At 48.4% G+C, this 17,249-nt stretch overlaps 1 protein-coding gene across 1 annotated transcript in view; it reads left to right on the plus strand.

Annotated features, from left to right (window-relative positions):
* Positions 1–17,249, plus strand: part of LOC122545185 (uncharacterized) — a 135,554-nt gene that overhangs the window by 69,197 nt on the left and 49,108 nt on the right. The window contains exon 5 of the mRNA XM_087995596.1: positions 1,851–1,970. Coding sequence (XP_087851722.1) covers positions 1,851–1,970 — 120 coding nt within the window. The remainder of the gene's footprint in view (positions 1–1,850; positions 1,971–17,249) is intronic.

A 17,249-nucleotide genomic window follows, 5' to 3' on the forward strand; every position in this document is an offset into this window, starting at 1 on the left:
TGTCTGTGTGTGTGCGTGAGTGTGTGTGTCTGTGTGTGCGTCTGTGTGTGCATGTCTGTTTGTGTGTCTGTGCGTGTGCGTGTGTGTCTAAGTGTATGCGGGTGTGTGTCTGTGTGAGCATGTGTGTCTGTGTGTGTGTGCATGTGTGTCTGTGCGCGTGTGCCTGTGTCTGTGCGTGTGTGCCTGTATGTTTGCCTGTGTGTGTGCGTATGTGTTTGTGTGTGTGTCTGTGTGTGTGGGTCTGTGTGTGCGCGTGTGCCTGTGTCTGTGCGTGTGTGCCTCTGTGTGTGTCTGTGTGTGAGGGTCTGTGTGTGTGTGTGTCTGTGTGTTTGTGTGTGCGAGTGTGTCTGTGTGGGTGTGCGTGCGTGTGTGTCTTTGTGTGTGTACGTGTGTCTCTGTGTGTGCATGTGTGTCTGTGTGTTTGTGCATGTGTGTGTCTGTGTGTGCATGTGTGTCTGTGTGTGTGTGCAAGTGTGCCTGTGTGTGTGTCTGTGTGTGTGTGTGCATGTGTCCTTCTGGAGCACGGAGTCCTGTCTGAGAAAACACAAACAGTCAGGGGGTAAGGGCTTCAGATCCCCTCCTCCCAGCCCTGCCCTGCCTGTTGTGAATCTCTGTGTGCCCAGTGGTGACACAGGAGCTCAATGCCCCCTCACTCTCTTTGCTGTTCCACCTCACGGGGGGAATGGACTGGAAATCAAACTCTGCTATTCCCAGAGTCATGACAAAAGTTAATGATTTTTACATCATATTCAAAACTCCCTCATTTACTTGTCTTTTTAGATCCAGGTTAACAGAAAACATGGGCCAGGTTTACATACTAAGCTATTTCCTTCAATTTATTCCTGGTACATAGATGTCACTGGCGAGGTCAGCATTTCTTGCCCGTTGGTAATTCCCTTTGAGAAGGTGGTGGTGAGCTGCCTTCCTGACCCACTGCTGTCCAACTCAGACTTTATCGCAATTGACGCAACTGAGTGGCTTGCTCGGCCATTTCAGAGGGCAGTTGGAAATCAACCAAGTGATCCTGATGAACAAGATCGCTCTGCTCACAGGATGAAAAGTTCTTTTGAGATGGTGCCAGGCCCTGTCTTTCAGTGAGGGGACACTGAGATTGGCACCTCATTACCCACTCCCACTTACCCATTCAGCATGTCCCTCACCCCCCGGGTCCTATCACCATTGGGCCTTTCCTTGTGTGGGAACAGCACCCGCTCCTAGTGCCAACACCAAGATGGGCCCCATCATTAAAACCAGAGGGTTCAGGGAGGCTCCAAGTCCATAAACTGTATTTTCTGTCTAATTCCTGAAGGATTGATGAACTGTGGAATGCTGAAATCATCCTGAGGTTATAACAGTTGCTAAAGAAATGCAAGTCCTTTCTTCATGAATTAAAAATCCCACAACCCCTCATGATAGTCCAACAGGTTTATTTGGAAGCTCTAACGTTCAGAGGCGCTGCTCCTTCATCAGGTGGTTGTGGAGTATAAGATTGTAAGACACAAGATTAAGAGCAACATTTTGTGATCTGTCTTATGATCCTACAGCACAACCACCTGATGAAGGAGCAGCGCTCCGAAAGTTAGTGCTTCCAAATAAACCTGTTGGACTGTAACTAGGTGTTGTGGGATTTTTAACTTTGTCCACCACAGTCCAACACCAGCTCCTCCAAATCATATCCCTCATTCAGAGTGAAGGTCGAAGTGACAGATCGTCAACTCCCTTAAAACCCACTCTCTGCCTCGTTCAACCTGTCACCATGGAATTATTAAACAACAAGGTTACATTGTCACTGGCTTGTTCAGTAAAAGACACTGGAAACTATTACAAACAATCTTATTATCATTGTGCAGGTGGGCCCTGATGGTCGGATGGAGGTCACTCCTGTTCAGATTTATTTGCCATTTGCGTCACCTATATTCGGGAACCCGAGGGCCGTTGTCACTCAGTTGAAGAACGAACCCTCCGTCCAGGTAATGGAAGGAACCCACTCCCTCTGAATCTGTATTGATATGGATTCCAGACTGTCAGTGTTTCTGTTTGTTATTCCCTTTGTGGATGAATCTGGGGATTATTCTCTCTTTATCTGGAACCTGCTGTGTCTCCAGTATTTCTGACATGGCTCCTCCTCACTTCAGCTAAAGGCAGGCTTTAATTCCTGGGCTTCAAGTGAACAAGATCTTACATTTACAATCATCATGATATCATCTGAGTATATCCGAGTTTTCCCACCCCATCTCCTTCTAGAGACCGCGAGAATAAATCTGTTTATTCACCAAACATCGAACTACAGGAGATTAAGGTGACACGGTGGCTCAGTGATTAGCTGCCTCACAGCCCCAGGGACCCAGGTTCGATTCCAGCTTCAGGCGACTGTCTGTGCGGGGCTTGCACATTCTCCCAGTGTCTGCATGGGTTTCCTCCGGGTGCTCCAGTTTCCTCCCACAGCTCAAAGATGTGCAGGTTAGGTGAATTGGCCAAGCTAAATTCCCCACAGTGTTCACGTGTATCTAGGTGAGGTGCAGTAATCGGGGAAAATGTACAGTAATAGGGTAGGGGAATGGGTCTGGGTGGGATCCTCTTTGGAGGGTTCGTGTGGACTGGTTAGTAAATGGCTTGTTTCCACACTGTAGGGATTCGATGATATTATTGATCCAGACCTGTGGACAGCAGTATGTCCACAATCAGGATGTTATTCAGTGTAAACGGCTGGGACAGGGGCCTCAATATTAATGGGGAATTGGAGAGGGTGCAGGGAGCCCAGCAGGGGGTGAAGGACCTGACCAAGTAGACAAACAGGAGGCTGGAAGAACACAGCAAGCCCGGCAGCATCAGGAGGTGGAGAAGTCAATGTTTCAGGTCTAACCCTTCATCAGGACTGGATTTGGGGATAGGGGTGGGGGGTGCGGGGGGGAGCTGCAGATAAAGAAAGGGGAGGGGAAGGGTTGGAAGAGCAGCAGAATGGTGAGGCAGTGATTGGTGAACACGGGTAGTGGGTACGACCTGGTTGGTCGATGGGAGGGATAGGTCCAGTTGGGAGCTGGAAGGAAGGGTCAGTGGGTGGAATGGAAGGGAGGGGGTGGGGCTGGTAAGGGAGATGGGGGAATGGGTGGGAAGGTTATTGGAAATTGGGGAACTCAGTGTTAAGTCCTTTGGGCTGTAGGCTGCCCAGGCCGACCTGACAAGGCTGGGGAGGTGGAGCTCCTCATGATCTTCCCTGGAGGGAGCCATTTCCATCATTCTGTCCAGCCTCCCGAGTGACAGTCGGCCAGACTGACTGCTTGGTTTACAGCAAGAGCAGAAATGTCGTGGGGATCTCATGAAACCTGCAAGAGCAGGAAATGGAATGAAATCAGAAAGTGCTGGAGAAACTCAGCAGGTCTGGCAGTATCTGTGGAGAGAGAAACAGAGTTAATGTTATCTGTCTAATCTGGCTTTTCTGATGAACTGAGGAGATGTGCTGGGAGTGTGGCTGAATTAGGCCGGGTGTGAATTGTTGTATTTCCCAATGACAGGTTGTGGTGTCGAGATAAAGCCGTGTGTTTACAGTTTGTCAGGTATTACACCAGACTGTGGGGCTTCCTACTTGGTTTACATTTGGATCCCATGAATATTCATGAACATAAAAACCCAGTCCCTCCTTGAAGCCCCAGTCAGCAGTGTGTGAGAATCTGGTGAGCCCGGTTCACGTTAGTTTCCCGGTGATGTACAGAGGCAGGTTTCTGCAGTTTGGTCTGAGGGCAGCACTTTCTCTTGGTTACGGCACAAGGGAGAGAGACAGAAAGCTGGCAGCTGGCATGGAGCATTGGGAATGGCCAGGTTGTGGCAGTGAGGGGAGCTGGGGGAATGGGGTCAAGGGGGTGGAGGGATACAAAAGGAATTCAGGGGAGGGCAGAGGTGGGATAGGGAGTGGCGATAGACTGGGAACAGTCAGACAAGGTAAGGAAATGAGGGGCCTTGAAGGGGGTGTCAGTCCTGTCCACATTTGGCTCCACTTCAGGCTGTTAGCCGATAAAGTCATTCCCGGACGATGAGTTTATCTGTTCCCACTGAGGCACATCCCACAAGGAGCTGGTGATGGTCTGTTCCTCACCTGAACCACGGTGAGAGCAATATGCAGAGGCAGTGAGACTCTGGGTGGACAGGGTGGGTCTGACAGGGAGTACCCTCTCTCCTCCAGCTGGGATCAGAACAAGATCAACTCCAGTCAAACCAAATGGGAACCTTCTGGATATACAGAACGCCCAAGGCCCAGGTAACTTTAATTGTGTCCCAATCCCAGCTGATGGTGATACTGGACACATCAGATCTCAGAGTGAAACCTGACCTGATAAACCACAGTAATATGGAACAAAGAACGGTGGGTGCTGGAAATCAGAAACACAACACAAAGTGCTGGAGAAACTCAGCAATTCTGAAGAAGGATCACTGGACTGGAAACATTAACTCTGTTTTTCTCTCTGTCCATGTTGCCAGATCTACTGAGTTTCTCCAACACTTGCCTGTTTTCTTTCAGATTCCCAGTATCCACAGATCTGTGTTTTATATTGGGCTGAGGCGGGTGTTGGGTACATTCCCTACGGCTGTGTCCCCACAGACATGGCCCGTGGTTGAACTCCAGACAAAGTGGAAGATGTTTTGAGTGACCCCCACTGTCCAGGAGTGGAGTATGGGCCAAAGTGACAGCACATTGAGAAATGAAGAAGCATCTCCCAGCTGGTGACCAGCTCCTTAACTCCAATGGAGAGGGAATGTCACTTCCCCATCCCAGTTTCAGTCACATCACAGTGACCCACACCTTCCAGGTTCTAGCACACGCCTCGGCTCCTCTGAATCACATTCCCAGCACCTTCAGGTATTCTCCTCCCTCCAATTAGCCTGTACTACTCCCATGGAGAGTGAGGATGCAAAGATCATCACCAGAGGTGTAGTAATCTCATTCCTCACTTCCTGTAGTAACCTCAGATATATCTGGTCTGGCCCTGGGGACTTATCTAACTTGATGCTTCCCAGAATTTCCAGCACTTCTATTTCCTTAATGTCAATCTGTTCAAGCTTATTAACCTGGTCCACAATGTTCTCATTATCACCGAGGTCCCTCTCTCTAGTGAATACTGAAGCAAAAAACTCAGTTACGGCTTTCCCTACCTCTTCAGACTCCAGGCACAAGTTCCCTCCACTATCCCTGATCGGCCCTACCCTCTCGCTGATCATTCTCTTGTTCCTCACGTAAGTGTAGACCGCCTCTGGGTTTTCCCTAATCCTTCCCCCCAAGGCTTTCCAGCAAGGTGCTGGAAAGGATTCTGAGAGACAGGATTTATGACCATTTGGAAAGACACTATTTGATTAAACACAGTCAGCATGGCTTTGTGAGGGGCAGGTCATGCCTCACTGGCCTTATTGAGATCTCTGAGGATGTGATGAGACAAGTTGACGAACGTTGAGCAGTGGATGTGCCGTAAATGGATTTCAGTAAGGCATTTGATCAGGTTCCCCATGGTAGGCTCATTCAGAATGTTAGGAGGTATGGGAAATCGGGAATTTTGGCTGTCTGGATACAGAATTGGCTGGCCGAAAGAAGACAGTGAGTGGTCGTGGATGGAAAGTATTCCTCCTGGAGCTCGGTGACCAGTGGTGTCCCACAAGGATCTGCTCTTGGGCGTCTGCCCTTTGTAGTTTTTATAAGTGACTTGGATGAAGAAGTGGAAGGATGGGTTAGTAAGTTTGCCAGTGACACAAAGGTCGGTGATGTCGTGGATCGTGGCGAGGGCTGTTACAGACTACAACGAGACACTGACAGGATGCAGAGCTGGGCTGAGAAGTGGCAGATGGAGTTAAACCTGGTTAAATAAGAAGTGATTCATTTAGGAAGGTCACATTTGGATGTTGAATACAGGGTTAATGCCAAAACAAATGCTATACTGGATGCTGGAATCCAAGGTAGACAGGAGGAGGCTGGAAGTAGAACACAGCAAGGCAGGCAGCATCAGGAGGTGGAGAAGCTGATGTTTTGGGTGTAACCCTTCTTCAGGACTGGGGCTGGGTGTGGGGGGGGGGGGCTGCAGATAAAACGGGTGGGGGGTGTAAGGTTGTAAAGTAGGGTTAGGTGAAGACAGGTAGAGGGAACGACCTGGTTGGTCAATGGGAGGAATGAATCCAATTGGTGGCAGGGAGCAGTGGAAGGGAGGGGGAGGGGCTGGGAAGGGAGTTGGGGGATGGAAAGGGAGGTTATTTGAAATTGGAGAACCCAATATTGAGTCATCTGGGCTGTAGGCTGCCCAGGTGGAAGATGGGGTGTTGTTCCTCCAATTTGCAGTGTGTTTCATTGAGGCAATGGGGGATGCCAAGGATGGTCATGTCAGAAAGGGAGTGGAAAGGGGAATTAAATTGGGGGATGAGTGGGAGGTCCGGTCGGTCCCTGTGGACCCAGCTGCGATGTTCGATGAACCATTCCCTAAGACAACATCGGGAGCACCTGATGCAGTAAACGAGGTTGGAAGAGAGGCAGGTGAACCTCAGTCTCACCTGGAAGGACTGTTTGGGGCCCTGGATGGAGGTGACCGGCTGGTGTACCTGCAGGCTCTGTATCTTTTCCGGTTACCAGGGAAGGTACTTGGTGGCTCGAGGGGGTTGGTGGGGAGAGTGGCGCAAACCAAGGATTGTCGAAGGGAATGGTCCTTGCGGAAGGCAGAGAGGGGTGGGGACTGGAAGATGGTCTTGGTGGTGGGGTCTAATTGGAGTTGGCGGAAGCGTTTAAGGATGATGCGTTAGATGCGGAGACTATTGGGGTGGTAGGTGAGTACAAGGGGGACCCAGCCTTTATTGCGTTGGGAAGTGCGGGGGTTTGGAGTAGTGGAATGGTGAATGAAGGTGGTGCGGTGGAGAGCGGTTTGGATGACAGAGGGAGGAAATGCATGTTGCTCGAAATAGGTGGATATCTGGGATATTCACGAGTGGAAAGTTTCCTCGTCCGAGTAGATGCGGCAGAGGTGGAGGAATTGGGAGAATGGGATGGAGTTCTTGCAGGATACTGTGTGGGAAGAGGTGTGGTCAGGGAGTTATTGGAATCTGTGGGTTTGTAGTAAACATCCATCTGGTGACTCGCCGGAGATGGAAACGGTGAGGTCAAGAAATGGGAGGGAGGTGTCCAAGATGGACCAAGTGAATTTGAGAGCAGGATGGAACTTGCGGGCGAAGTCGATGAACTGCTCCAGTTCAGTCTGGGGGCAGGACGTTGCACCGATGCAGTCATTGATATAACGGCAGAAGAGTTGGGATACATTGCCTATGTAGGCGCTGCAGAGGGACTGTTCGATATAGCCAACAAAGAGCAGGCATAGCTGGGGCCCATGTGGATACCCATGGCCACCTCTTGGATTTGGAGGAAATGGGAGGAGTTAAAGGAAAAGTTATTGAGGATGAGGACCAGTTTGGCGAGACAGAGGAGGGCATTGGTGGAGGGGGACGGGATGGGTCTGTTGGAGAGGAAGAAGCAAAGGGCCTGGAGGCCATCCTTGTAAGATATTAACATGTATAAGGACTGCACGTCGATAGTGAAGAGATAGCACTGGGGGCCAGGGAACTGGAAGTTGCTGAAGAGATGGAGAGCGTGGTTGGTGTCGCAGATGGAGGTGGGAAGTGCCTGAACTGAGGGGCAGAGGATGGAGTTGAGGTAAGACGAGATGAGGTCATTGAGGCAGGAGCATGCCAAGACGATGGGTCGGTCGGGGTAGTTGGGCTTATGGACCTTGGAGAGCAGGTCGAACCGGGCAGTGTGGGGCTGGGGGACTATGAGTTTGGAGGCAGTGGAGGGGAGATCACCGGATGCAATGAGGACACAGACAGTGCGGGTGATATTAGCTTTTGGCTTAAAGCCAGGATTGTGGGCAGAGTGGAGGAACAGTGGGATGTTGGGGCCCATGGACATACGTCCCTCAAAGTTGCTGCCAACTTGATCGGGTTGTTAAGAAGGTGGATGGTGTTTTGGTTTTCATTAACAGGGGGATTGAGTTTAAGAGCCAGGAGGTTTTGCTGCAGCTCCATAGGACCCTGGTTAGACCACACTTGGAATAATGTGTCTAATTCTGGTCACCTCATTAGGGGAAGGATGTAGATGCTTTAGAGAAGGTGCAGAGGAGATTTACCAGGATGCTGCCTGGATTGGAGGACTTGTATTATGAAGAGAGGTTGAGTGAGCTTGGGCTTTTTACACTGGAGAGAGGAAGAGAGAGAGGTGACTTGATAGAGGTGTACAAGGGAATGGGAGACATAGATAGAATAGATAGCCTGAGACTTTTCCCCAGGGCAGTAATGGCTGTCACAAGGGATCATAATTTTAAGGTGATTGGAGGAAGGTATTGGGGTGATGTCAGAGGCAGGTTCTTTACCCAGAGAGTGGTGGGTGCGTGGAATGCACTGCCAGTGGTGGTAGTAGAGTCAGAGACATTAGGGATGTTTAAGCGACTGCTGGACAAGCACATGGATGGCAGTAAACTGAGGGGTGTGTAGGTTAGATTGATCTTAGATTAAAGTAAATGCTCAGCACAACATCGTGAGCTGAAGGGCCTGTACTGTGCTGTACTGTTCTGTGTTCTGTGTTCGAAGCGCACTCTTTAACCTCCTATGCTCCAGTGAAAAAAGCCTTGTAGCTTATCCAGCCACTCCTTATAACTCAACCCCTCCATTCCTTATACCATTTTGTGAACCTTTTCTACATCCTCTCCAATTCAACCATATCCTTCCTATAGCAGGGGAACCAGAACTGTACACAGTACAGGTACACAAGCCTTTATCCAAAATTCAAAACTCCAAAAGCTCCAAAATCCGAAATTGTTTTTCTGGAGTGTGGAGCGCCATTTTGGCGTGTGTACAGGTGACCCACTCGATTCGCGTCACTCAGATGTGACATGGTGGTGTGGCCCAGCACTGACAGGCATCAATTGTGTCTCAGTGCTTGTACTATTCACACGTGCATCTGCTGTTAGGTAATACTTTTCTCATTTCCCTGTGAAAATGTCATTTATTCCGAATCCGAAAAATTCCCCCAAATTCCGATAAACAGCTGGCCCCAAGGATTTTGGAAAAAGGATTGTGTAACTACTCCAAAATTGGCCACACCAATGTCCTGTACAATCACACCATGACATCCCAACTGTTTTACTCAATGGTCTCAGCAATAAAGGTGCCAAACACCTTCATTCCCACCCCGTCTACCTGTGACACAACTTTCAATGAACTATGTACCTGAACCCTGAGGTTTCTCTGTTCTACAACATTCCCTCAGGCCCGACCATTAACTGTGTAGGTCCTGCCTCTGTTTGTTTTACCAAAATGCAATCCCTGACATTTATTCAAATTAAACTCCATCTGCCACATCTCAGCCCATTGGCCTAATTGATCAAGATCCATTTGTAATCTCAGATAATCGTCATCACTGTCTCCAACACCACCAATTTTGGTGTCATCTGCAAATTTACTGGCCCTGCCTCTTATATTCTCATCTAAATCATTTATATCAATGACAAATAACAGTGGGCCCAGTGCTGATCTCTGTGGAACACTGCTGGTTACAGACCTCCAGTCTGACATACAACCCTCCACCACCACTCTCTGTCTCCTACCATGAAGCCAATCTTGTATCCAATTGACAAGTTCACCCTGAATCCCATGTGATCTAATTTTAAGGTGGAGTTGGGACCCAGTGAGGAAAGACGTCAATCTGAGATTGGTACAGTTGAGAACAAAAGCGAGTCAATTAGTCAGGACAGGCAGGAACAAGGTAGGACTGATTAATTAAACTACATTTATTTCAATGCAAGAGGCCTAACAGGGAAGGCAGATGAATTCAGGGCAGATTAGGAACATGGGTCTGGAATATTGTAGCAATTACAGAAACGTGGCTCAGGGATGGACAGGACTGGCAGCTTAATGTTCCAGAATACAAATGCTACAGGAAGGACATAAAGGGAGGCAAGAGAGGAGGGGGAGTGGCATTTTTGATGAGGGATAGCACTATAGCTGTACTGAGGGAGGATATTCCTGGAAATACATCCACGTAAGATATTTGTGTGGAAGTGAGAAATAAGAAAGGGATGATCACCTTATTAGGATTGTATTATCGACCCCTTAATCGTCAGAGGGAAATTGAAAAACAAAATTGTAAGGAGATCTCAGTTATCTGTAAGAATAATAGGGTGGTTATGGGAGGGGATTTTAAATTTCCAAACATAGAGTGGGACTGCCATAATGTTGAAGGTTTAGATGGAGAGGAGTTTGTTAAGTGTTTACAAGAAAAATTTCTGATTCAGTGTGCGGATGTACCTACTAGGGATGGTACAAAACTTGACCTACTCTTGGGAAATAAGGCAGGGCAGGTGACTAAGGTGTCAGTGGGGGGTGGGGCACTTTGGGGCCAGCGACCGTAATTCTACTAGATTTAAAATAGTGATGTAAAAGGATAGACCAGATCTAAAAGTTGAAGTTCTAAATTGGAGAAAGGCCAATTTTGATGGTATTAGGCAAGAACTTTCAAAAGCTGATTGGGCACAGATGTTCGCAGGTAAAGGGACGGCTGGAAAATGGGAAGCCTTCAGAAATGAGATAACGAGAATCCAGAGAAAGTATATTCCTGTTCGGGTGAAAGGAAAGGCTGGTAAGTATAGGGAATGGTGGATGACTAAAGAAATTGAGAGTTTGGTATAGAAAAAGAAGGAAGCATATGTCAGGGAGAGGCAGGATAGATCAAGTGAATTATCAGAAGAGTATAAAGGCAATAGGAGTAAACTTATGAGGGAAATCAGGAGGGCAAAAAGGGGACATGAGATAGCTTTGGCAAATAGAGTTAAGGAGAATCCAAAGGGTTTTTACAAAAATGTTAAGAAACAAAGGGGAACTAGTGAGAGAATTGGATCCCTTAAAAATCACCAAGGAAGCGTTTGTGTAGAGCCGCAGGAGATGGGGCAGATAGTAAAGGAGTATTTTGCATCAGTACTTACCGTGGAAAAGGATATGGAAGATATAGAATGTTGGGAAATATATGGTGACATCTTGAAAAAAGTCCATATTACAGAGAAGGAAGTGCTGGATGTCTTGGAACACATAAAGGTGGATAAATCCCCAGGACCTGATCAGGTGTACCCTAGAGCTCTGTGGGAAGCTAGGGAAGTGATAACTGGGCCTCTTCCTGAGATATTTGTGCCATCAATAGTCACAGGTGAGGTGCCAGATGTTGGCTAATGTGGTGCCACTGTTTAAGAAGGGTGGTAAGGACAAGCCAGGGAACTATAGACCGGTGAGCCTGACATCGGTGGTGGGAATGGGTGAGAGGGAATCCTGAGGGACAGGATGTACATGTATTTGGAAAGGCAATGACTGATTAGGGATACTCAACATGGCCTTGTGCATGGGAAATCATGTCACACAAACTTGATTGAGTTTTTTGAAGAAGTAACAAAGAGGATTGATGAGGGCAGAGCAGTAGATGTGATCCATATGGACTTCAGTAAGGAATTCGACAAAGTTCTCCATGGGAGACTAGTTAGCAAGGTTTGATCTCATGGAATACAGGGAGAACTTGTTATTTGGATACAGAACTGGCTGAAAGACAGAAGACAAGGGGTGGTGATGGAGGGTTGTTTTTCGGACTGGAGGCCTGTGACCAGTGGAGTGCCGTAAGGATCGGTGCTGGGCCCACTACTTTTCATCATTTATATAAATGATTTGGATGTGAGCGTAAGAGGTATAGTCAGCTAATAGCTTCACATTTTCTCTTTCCACTCATAAAACCCCTCTGCCCATCTCAGTTCAAACAAACTTGACTCCCCAGGAGGCACATCCTGGATTTAAATCATGGTTCCAGAAAGACTGACCTTGGTCATCTTTAAGCTCCGTCGTCACACACCTTTCATCACAAACTGAACAATCCGGCCTGTTCCACTTTAGTACACAGGGGGGTGCCCACTGGACATCCCACTGCACTCAGTAATTTGGGTTGGGATATGCACCACCATTTGCAATTTCCAGTGTTTCAGAAACACGGGGTATTTTCCTCCAGCTCCTTAAAGTTTTGCCATTACTTTTTCTGGTGTCACCATTCTTCCATTCTCCAGCCAAAAAGGAGCAGCTCGTTCTCATCTGTTTCCGTGTGGAGCCGCCCCTTGGCACTGGGTTGGTGATGGCTCATCTCTTATTTGACTCATGTTTTGTGGTTAAACTAAGACCATAAGATGGAGGAGCGAAGGGAAGCCATTCAGCCCATCAAGTCTGCTCCACTATTCAATGTGATCATGGCTGGTCTGATAATCCTCAACTCCACTTTCCTGCCTTTTCCCTGATACCCTTGATTCCTGACTGATTAATAATCTGTCTGACCCAGCCTGTTTGTCTATTCCTTTTGCAAATGCCGGCTGATATCGACATTAACACCTTGACCATCACTTTCACAGATGATTGAGAGCAGACTGATCGGGTGGGAATTAGTTGGGATGGATCTGCCCAGCACTTTCTGTCCTTTGTCAGGGCATATCTGTCATTGTCCAAATTGTGGGAAACTTCCTGTACTGTGTGTGATGGACTGCTCTTCCTGGTTCACCATTTCCCCTTCCTGTGCACAGTCATTACAATGGAGGGGCTGTTTGGTTCACCTTACTGGGCCATTTCACATGAGCCAATGTGGAGTCACATATCAGCCAGACTGGGGAATGATGGGAGATTTCCTTCCCTGAACAGCATTAGTGACAACCTGATAGTTCCATGGTCACCATTACTGGGACGTGCTTTTGGCTCCAAATGTATTTGTTCGGTAATTGGATTTAATTTTCACATCTGCCCTGGGATTTAAACCCACATCCTGCATTGACTGAGACCTCTGGATGACTCGTCTAGTAACCTTTCCCCGACACCATCATTCCCACAGTCCTCACCACTGTTATTCAAGCAGTAGCTGAAACCACTCAGAAATATATTCCCCAACAATGAAGAAGGGAGAAAGAGAGAAAACAGAAAACTACAAACCTGTTAGCGTTAGACCAGGAGGAGCGAAAGTAAGAGAATTGATTTGCAAGTTTGTGATAACTGAATACTTCGAAAATAACATTTGTTTGGACAGGGTCCACACAGATGTGTGAAAGGGAAATCATGTTTGACAAATCTGTTGGAGATTTTTGAAGCTATTACTTGTAACGTAGATAATGGAGAACAGGAGGATGGGATGTATTTGGATTTTCATAAGGCCCCAAGCAGGAGGTTGGGAAACACACTTCGAGCACCAGGGACTGGGAGAAAGGTCCTGCTGTGGGGATTGGGAATTGGTAACCAGACAGAAAACAGAGTTGGAATAAATGGGTCACTCTGAAGATGGCAGCCTGTGTCCAGTGAGATCCCACAAGGATCAGTGTTTGCATCACTGCTGTTCACAATCTAAACCAATGATGTGGATGTGGGGACCAAATGTAATGGGCAGCATCGTATCGGGGTCTGAGCAGCGAGAGTTATGGTGAGCTGTGTGACAGAATTGGGTGACATGTGCAGTGATGCCCATCTCGACATCAGGAGCAACTCACACCATCTTTTCACAAGCGGCATGGCAAGTTTCTCACTAGGCAGCGGGGAGTTACCAACTGATGCTCAGTATTGATGGTTAAACACCAGGTTCATAACCCAGACCAGCTCATTAACAGTCAGACTGCCATCTCACCAAACTCACCAACAAGCCCGATGGCAGGGAAACTTGATTGGGGACCCAGAGTGAGCACAGCGTGAGTATGAGATATTTGAGAGAAGATGAGGGGACTTATACTGGCAGACTGGAGAAGGTCATTGGTTTCTTCCTCTAGTGCTGGGCATTCCACCAAACAGTTCAGACTGCTTTACCCCAGTGACAACCTTAGAGCAGGATGGCATGGGGTGTCAGTGCCAGCCCCTGTGTGGGAGGAGCATGGGGATTGTAGTCAGCACTGGACCCTCTGGGGGAAGGGGGACAAGGAGTGGAGTCAGCACTGTGTCCTGTCGGGGAGGGGCACATGGAGTGGAGTTTGCACTGGGCCCTTTGGGGGAGGGGGACAAGGACTGGAGTCAGCACTGGATCCTGTTGAGGAGGAGGATGTTGTGGGGAGTCAGCACTGGACCCTGTGGTGGAGGGGCACAAGGAGTGGAGCCAACACTGTGGGGGAGGGGCATGGGGAGTGGAGCCAACACTGGGCTCTGTGGGAGAGGAGCACAGGGGGTGGAGCCAACATTGGGCCCTGTGGGGGAGGAGCACAGGGGATGGAGCCAACATTGGGCCCTGTGGGGGAGGAGCACAGGGGGTGGAGCCAACATTGGGCCCTGTGGGGGAGGAGCACAGGGGGTGGAGCCAACATTGGGCCCTGTGGGGAGGGGCATGGAGAGTGGAGCCAACACTGGGCCCTGTGGGGTAGGGGCACGGGGAGTGGAGCCAACACTGGGCCCTGTAGGGGAGGGGCATGGAGAGTGGAGCCAACACTGGGCCCTGTGGGGGAGGGGTTCAGGGAGTGGAGCCAATACTGGACCCTGTGGGGGAGGGGCATGGAGAGTGGAGCCAACACTGGGCCCTGTGGGGGAGGGGCACGGAGAGTGGAGCCAACACTGGGCCCTGTGGGGGAGGGGCTCAGGGAGTGGAGCCAACACTGGGCCCTGTGGGGAAGGGGCATGGGGAGTGGAGCCAACACTGGACCCTGTACCTTTATCCCAGTGGCCAACATTTGTACTCACTGCTCCGTGCCCCTCCCCCACGGGGTCCAGTGCTGACTCCACTCCCAGAGTCTGTCCCTCACACAGTTCAGAGTGGCACAGTGGCTCAGTGGTTAGCACTGCTGACTCACAGTTCCAAGGCCCTGGGTTCAATTCCAGCCTCGGGCGACTCTCTGTGTGGAGTTTGCACATTCGCCCTGTGTCTATGTGGGTCCCCTCCAGGTGCTCTGGTTTCCTCCACAGTCCAAAGATATGCAGGTTTGGGGAATTGGCCATGCTAAAGTGTTCAGGGATGTGTTGGTTAGGTGCATTAGTGAGGAGTAAATGGAGACCAATAGGGAGGGGAATGGTCTGGCTGGGTTACTCTTCGGAGGGTCAGTGTGGACTTGTTGGACAAAATGGCCTGTTTCCACACTGTCGAGTTTCTATGATTTGAGGATTTGGAGGCCTACCCCCTGGAGGAAAATGAGCAGGGTTGTTGTCAGAGGTGATTCAGTAATAAGGGGAACAGATAGATGGTCCTGTGGCTGTAAACCAGACTCCAGGACGGTATGTTGCATCCCGGCTGCTCGGGTGAAGGATGTCTCAGTGTGGCTGCAGGACATTCTGAAGTGAGAGGGTGAACGGCCAGTGGCCGTGGTAGACATTGGTGCCGATGACATGGGTAAGACAAGGGATGATGTCCTAAAAACAGAATACAGGGATTTAGGAAGGAAGTTATAAAGTAGGACCTCAAAAACAGTGATCTCAGGATTACTGCCAATGCTCTGTGCATATCAGAGTAGAAATAGCAGGTTATATCAGACTGGAAAGATGGTACATGGGAAAGGGTTTCAGTTTGCTGGAGCATTGGGCCCTTTTCTGGGGGAGGTGTCATAATGACAACCTGGATGTGTAGTACCTAGACAGGACTGGAACTCGGGAATATATTGGTGAGTGCAGTCAGGAAGATTTATACTAATACGCCAAGGGGATGAAACTCTATACAGGGAGATAGATGACAGTGAAATACGGATTAAATCAGAAAAGAGAATGGGAGGTTAGAATGATGCTGGGCACAGATTACAAGGGCTAGAATTGAGCAGGGCCACAGTGAACAGAACTATGGAAGCCTTAAGGCCTTGTGCCTTAATGTACAATCATTCTCAATAAAACAGATAAATTTGTCACACAAATAGATCAGAGTGGATATGATATAGCGGGTATTACAGAGATGTGGCTGCAAGGTGACCAGGAATAGGACCTGAATTACCACAAGTTTTCAGATTTTATAAAGGACAGACAAAAAGAAAAGGGACAGTAACACGGCTGATTAAAAGGGAAATTGTGATTGTGAAGAAAGATATTATAATCGGCCTGTGACAGTGCAGATAGAGGCCATTCATCCCATCAAGTCTGCACTAACCTTGTGAAAAGCATCCCACCCTATCCCAGTCAGTTCACATTTGCCACGGCTAACCCACCGAGCCTGCCCATCCCTGGGCACTGTAAGGCAATGTTTTTAGCATGGCCAATCCACCTAACCTGCACATCCTTGGATAGCGCCTGGCATAAACCCACATAGACACTGGGAGAACATCCAAACTCTACACAGACAGTCACCCAAAGGCTAGAATTGAAACTGGGTCCCTGACACTTTGAGGCAGCAGTGCTCCCCACTGTGTCACTGTGCTGCCCGAGAATAGCTCTTGTGAAGTCGAATCTGCATGGGTTTAGAAACACCAGGGGGGCAGGGAATGGTAGTGGGAGTTGGAATATCAACCCCCAAACTGTGGTAGTAATGTTGGGCAAGGCATTAAAAAGGAAATTAGAGACACAACTAATACAGGTAATGTTGTAATTATGGGCTATTTCAATCTGCATATAGATTGGGCAAATCAAATCATTAGAAACAGCAGAGAGGAGGAACTCTTGGTGGTGTACGGGTTAGTTTTATGAATCAATACTTTGAGGTACCAACGAGAGAAAAGGCCATCCCTGACTGGGTTTGTGTAATCAGGAAGGAATAATTGAAAATTTAGTGATTCTGGGTAATCCAAGATGGAGTATGGGAAAAATATCTGGCTGTAACAGCTGCTCCTTTTTTGAGGTGTTTTAGGTATTAGAGGTGATTCCCTCGAATTCCAGGAGCAGCAATTTCTGTTTTAAATGCTGTTGCATTGTTTTGGAACTTTGGAGAAAAGTCAAAACAACAGCACTTTAAAAAGGGAGAAAAACAGAGAAAGGAAGCACATGGTGAGGTCAGTGCAGAAGAGAGAGAGAGAGAGAGAGAAAGAGAGAGAGAGAGAGAGAAAGAAAGAAACCCACATTGCTAACTGACAGAGTTAGCAGTTACTGCCTTTGCTGATGAATCTATGTATCGTGGACAGTGAGGTGTCTCTGGGAAAATATAAAAAACAGTGAAATTCACAACTGATTTTGGAGGAACCTGTTGGGAGAGGTGATAGCACAGAAACAGATAAGGGGATGTTTTAAGAGTGGCCTTAAAAGAAGTCTGCAGTAATGTGTAGAGTGGATTCTTTCTTGATTATATGTTTTATTGAGCT

This window comes from Chiloscyllium plagiosum, unplaced genomic scaffold (assembly GCF_037043375.1).
Source record: "Chiloscyllium plagiosum isolate Xiang-an unplaced genomic scaffold, Cpla_swu_hap1 HiC_scaffold_17, whole genome shotgun sequence".
Lineage (NCBI taxonomy): Eukaryota > Metazoa > Chordata > Chondrichthyes > Orectolobiformes > Hemiscylliidae > Chiloscyllium > Chiloscyllium plagiosum.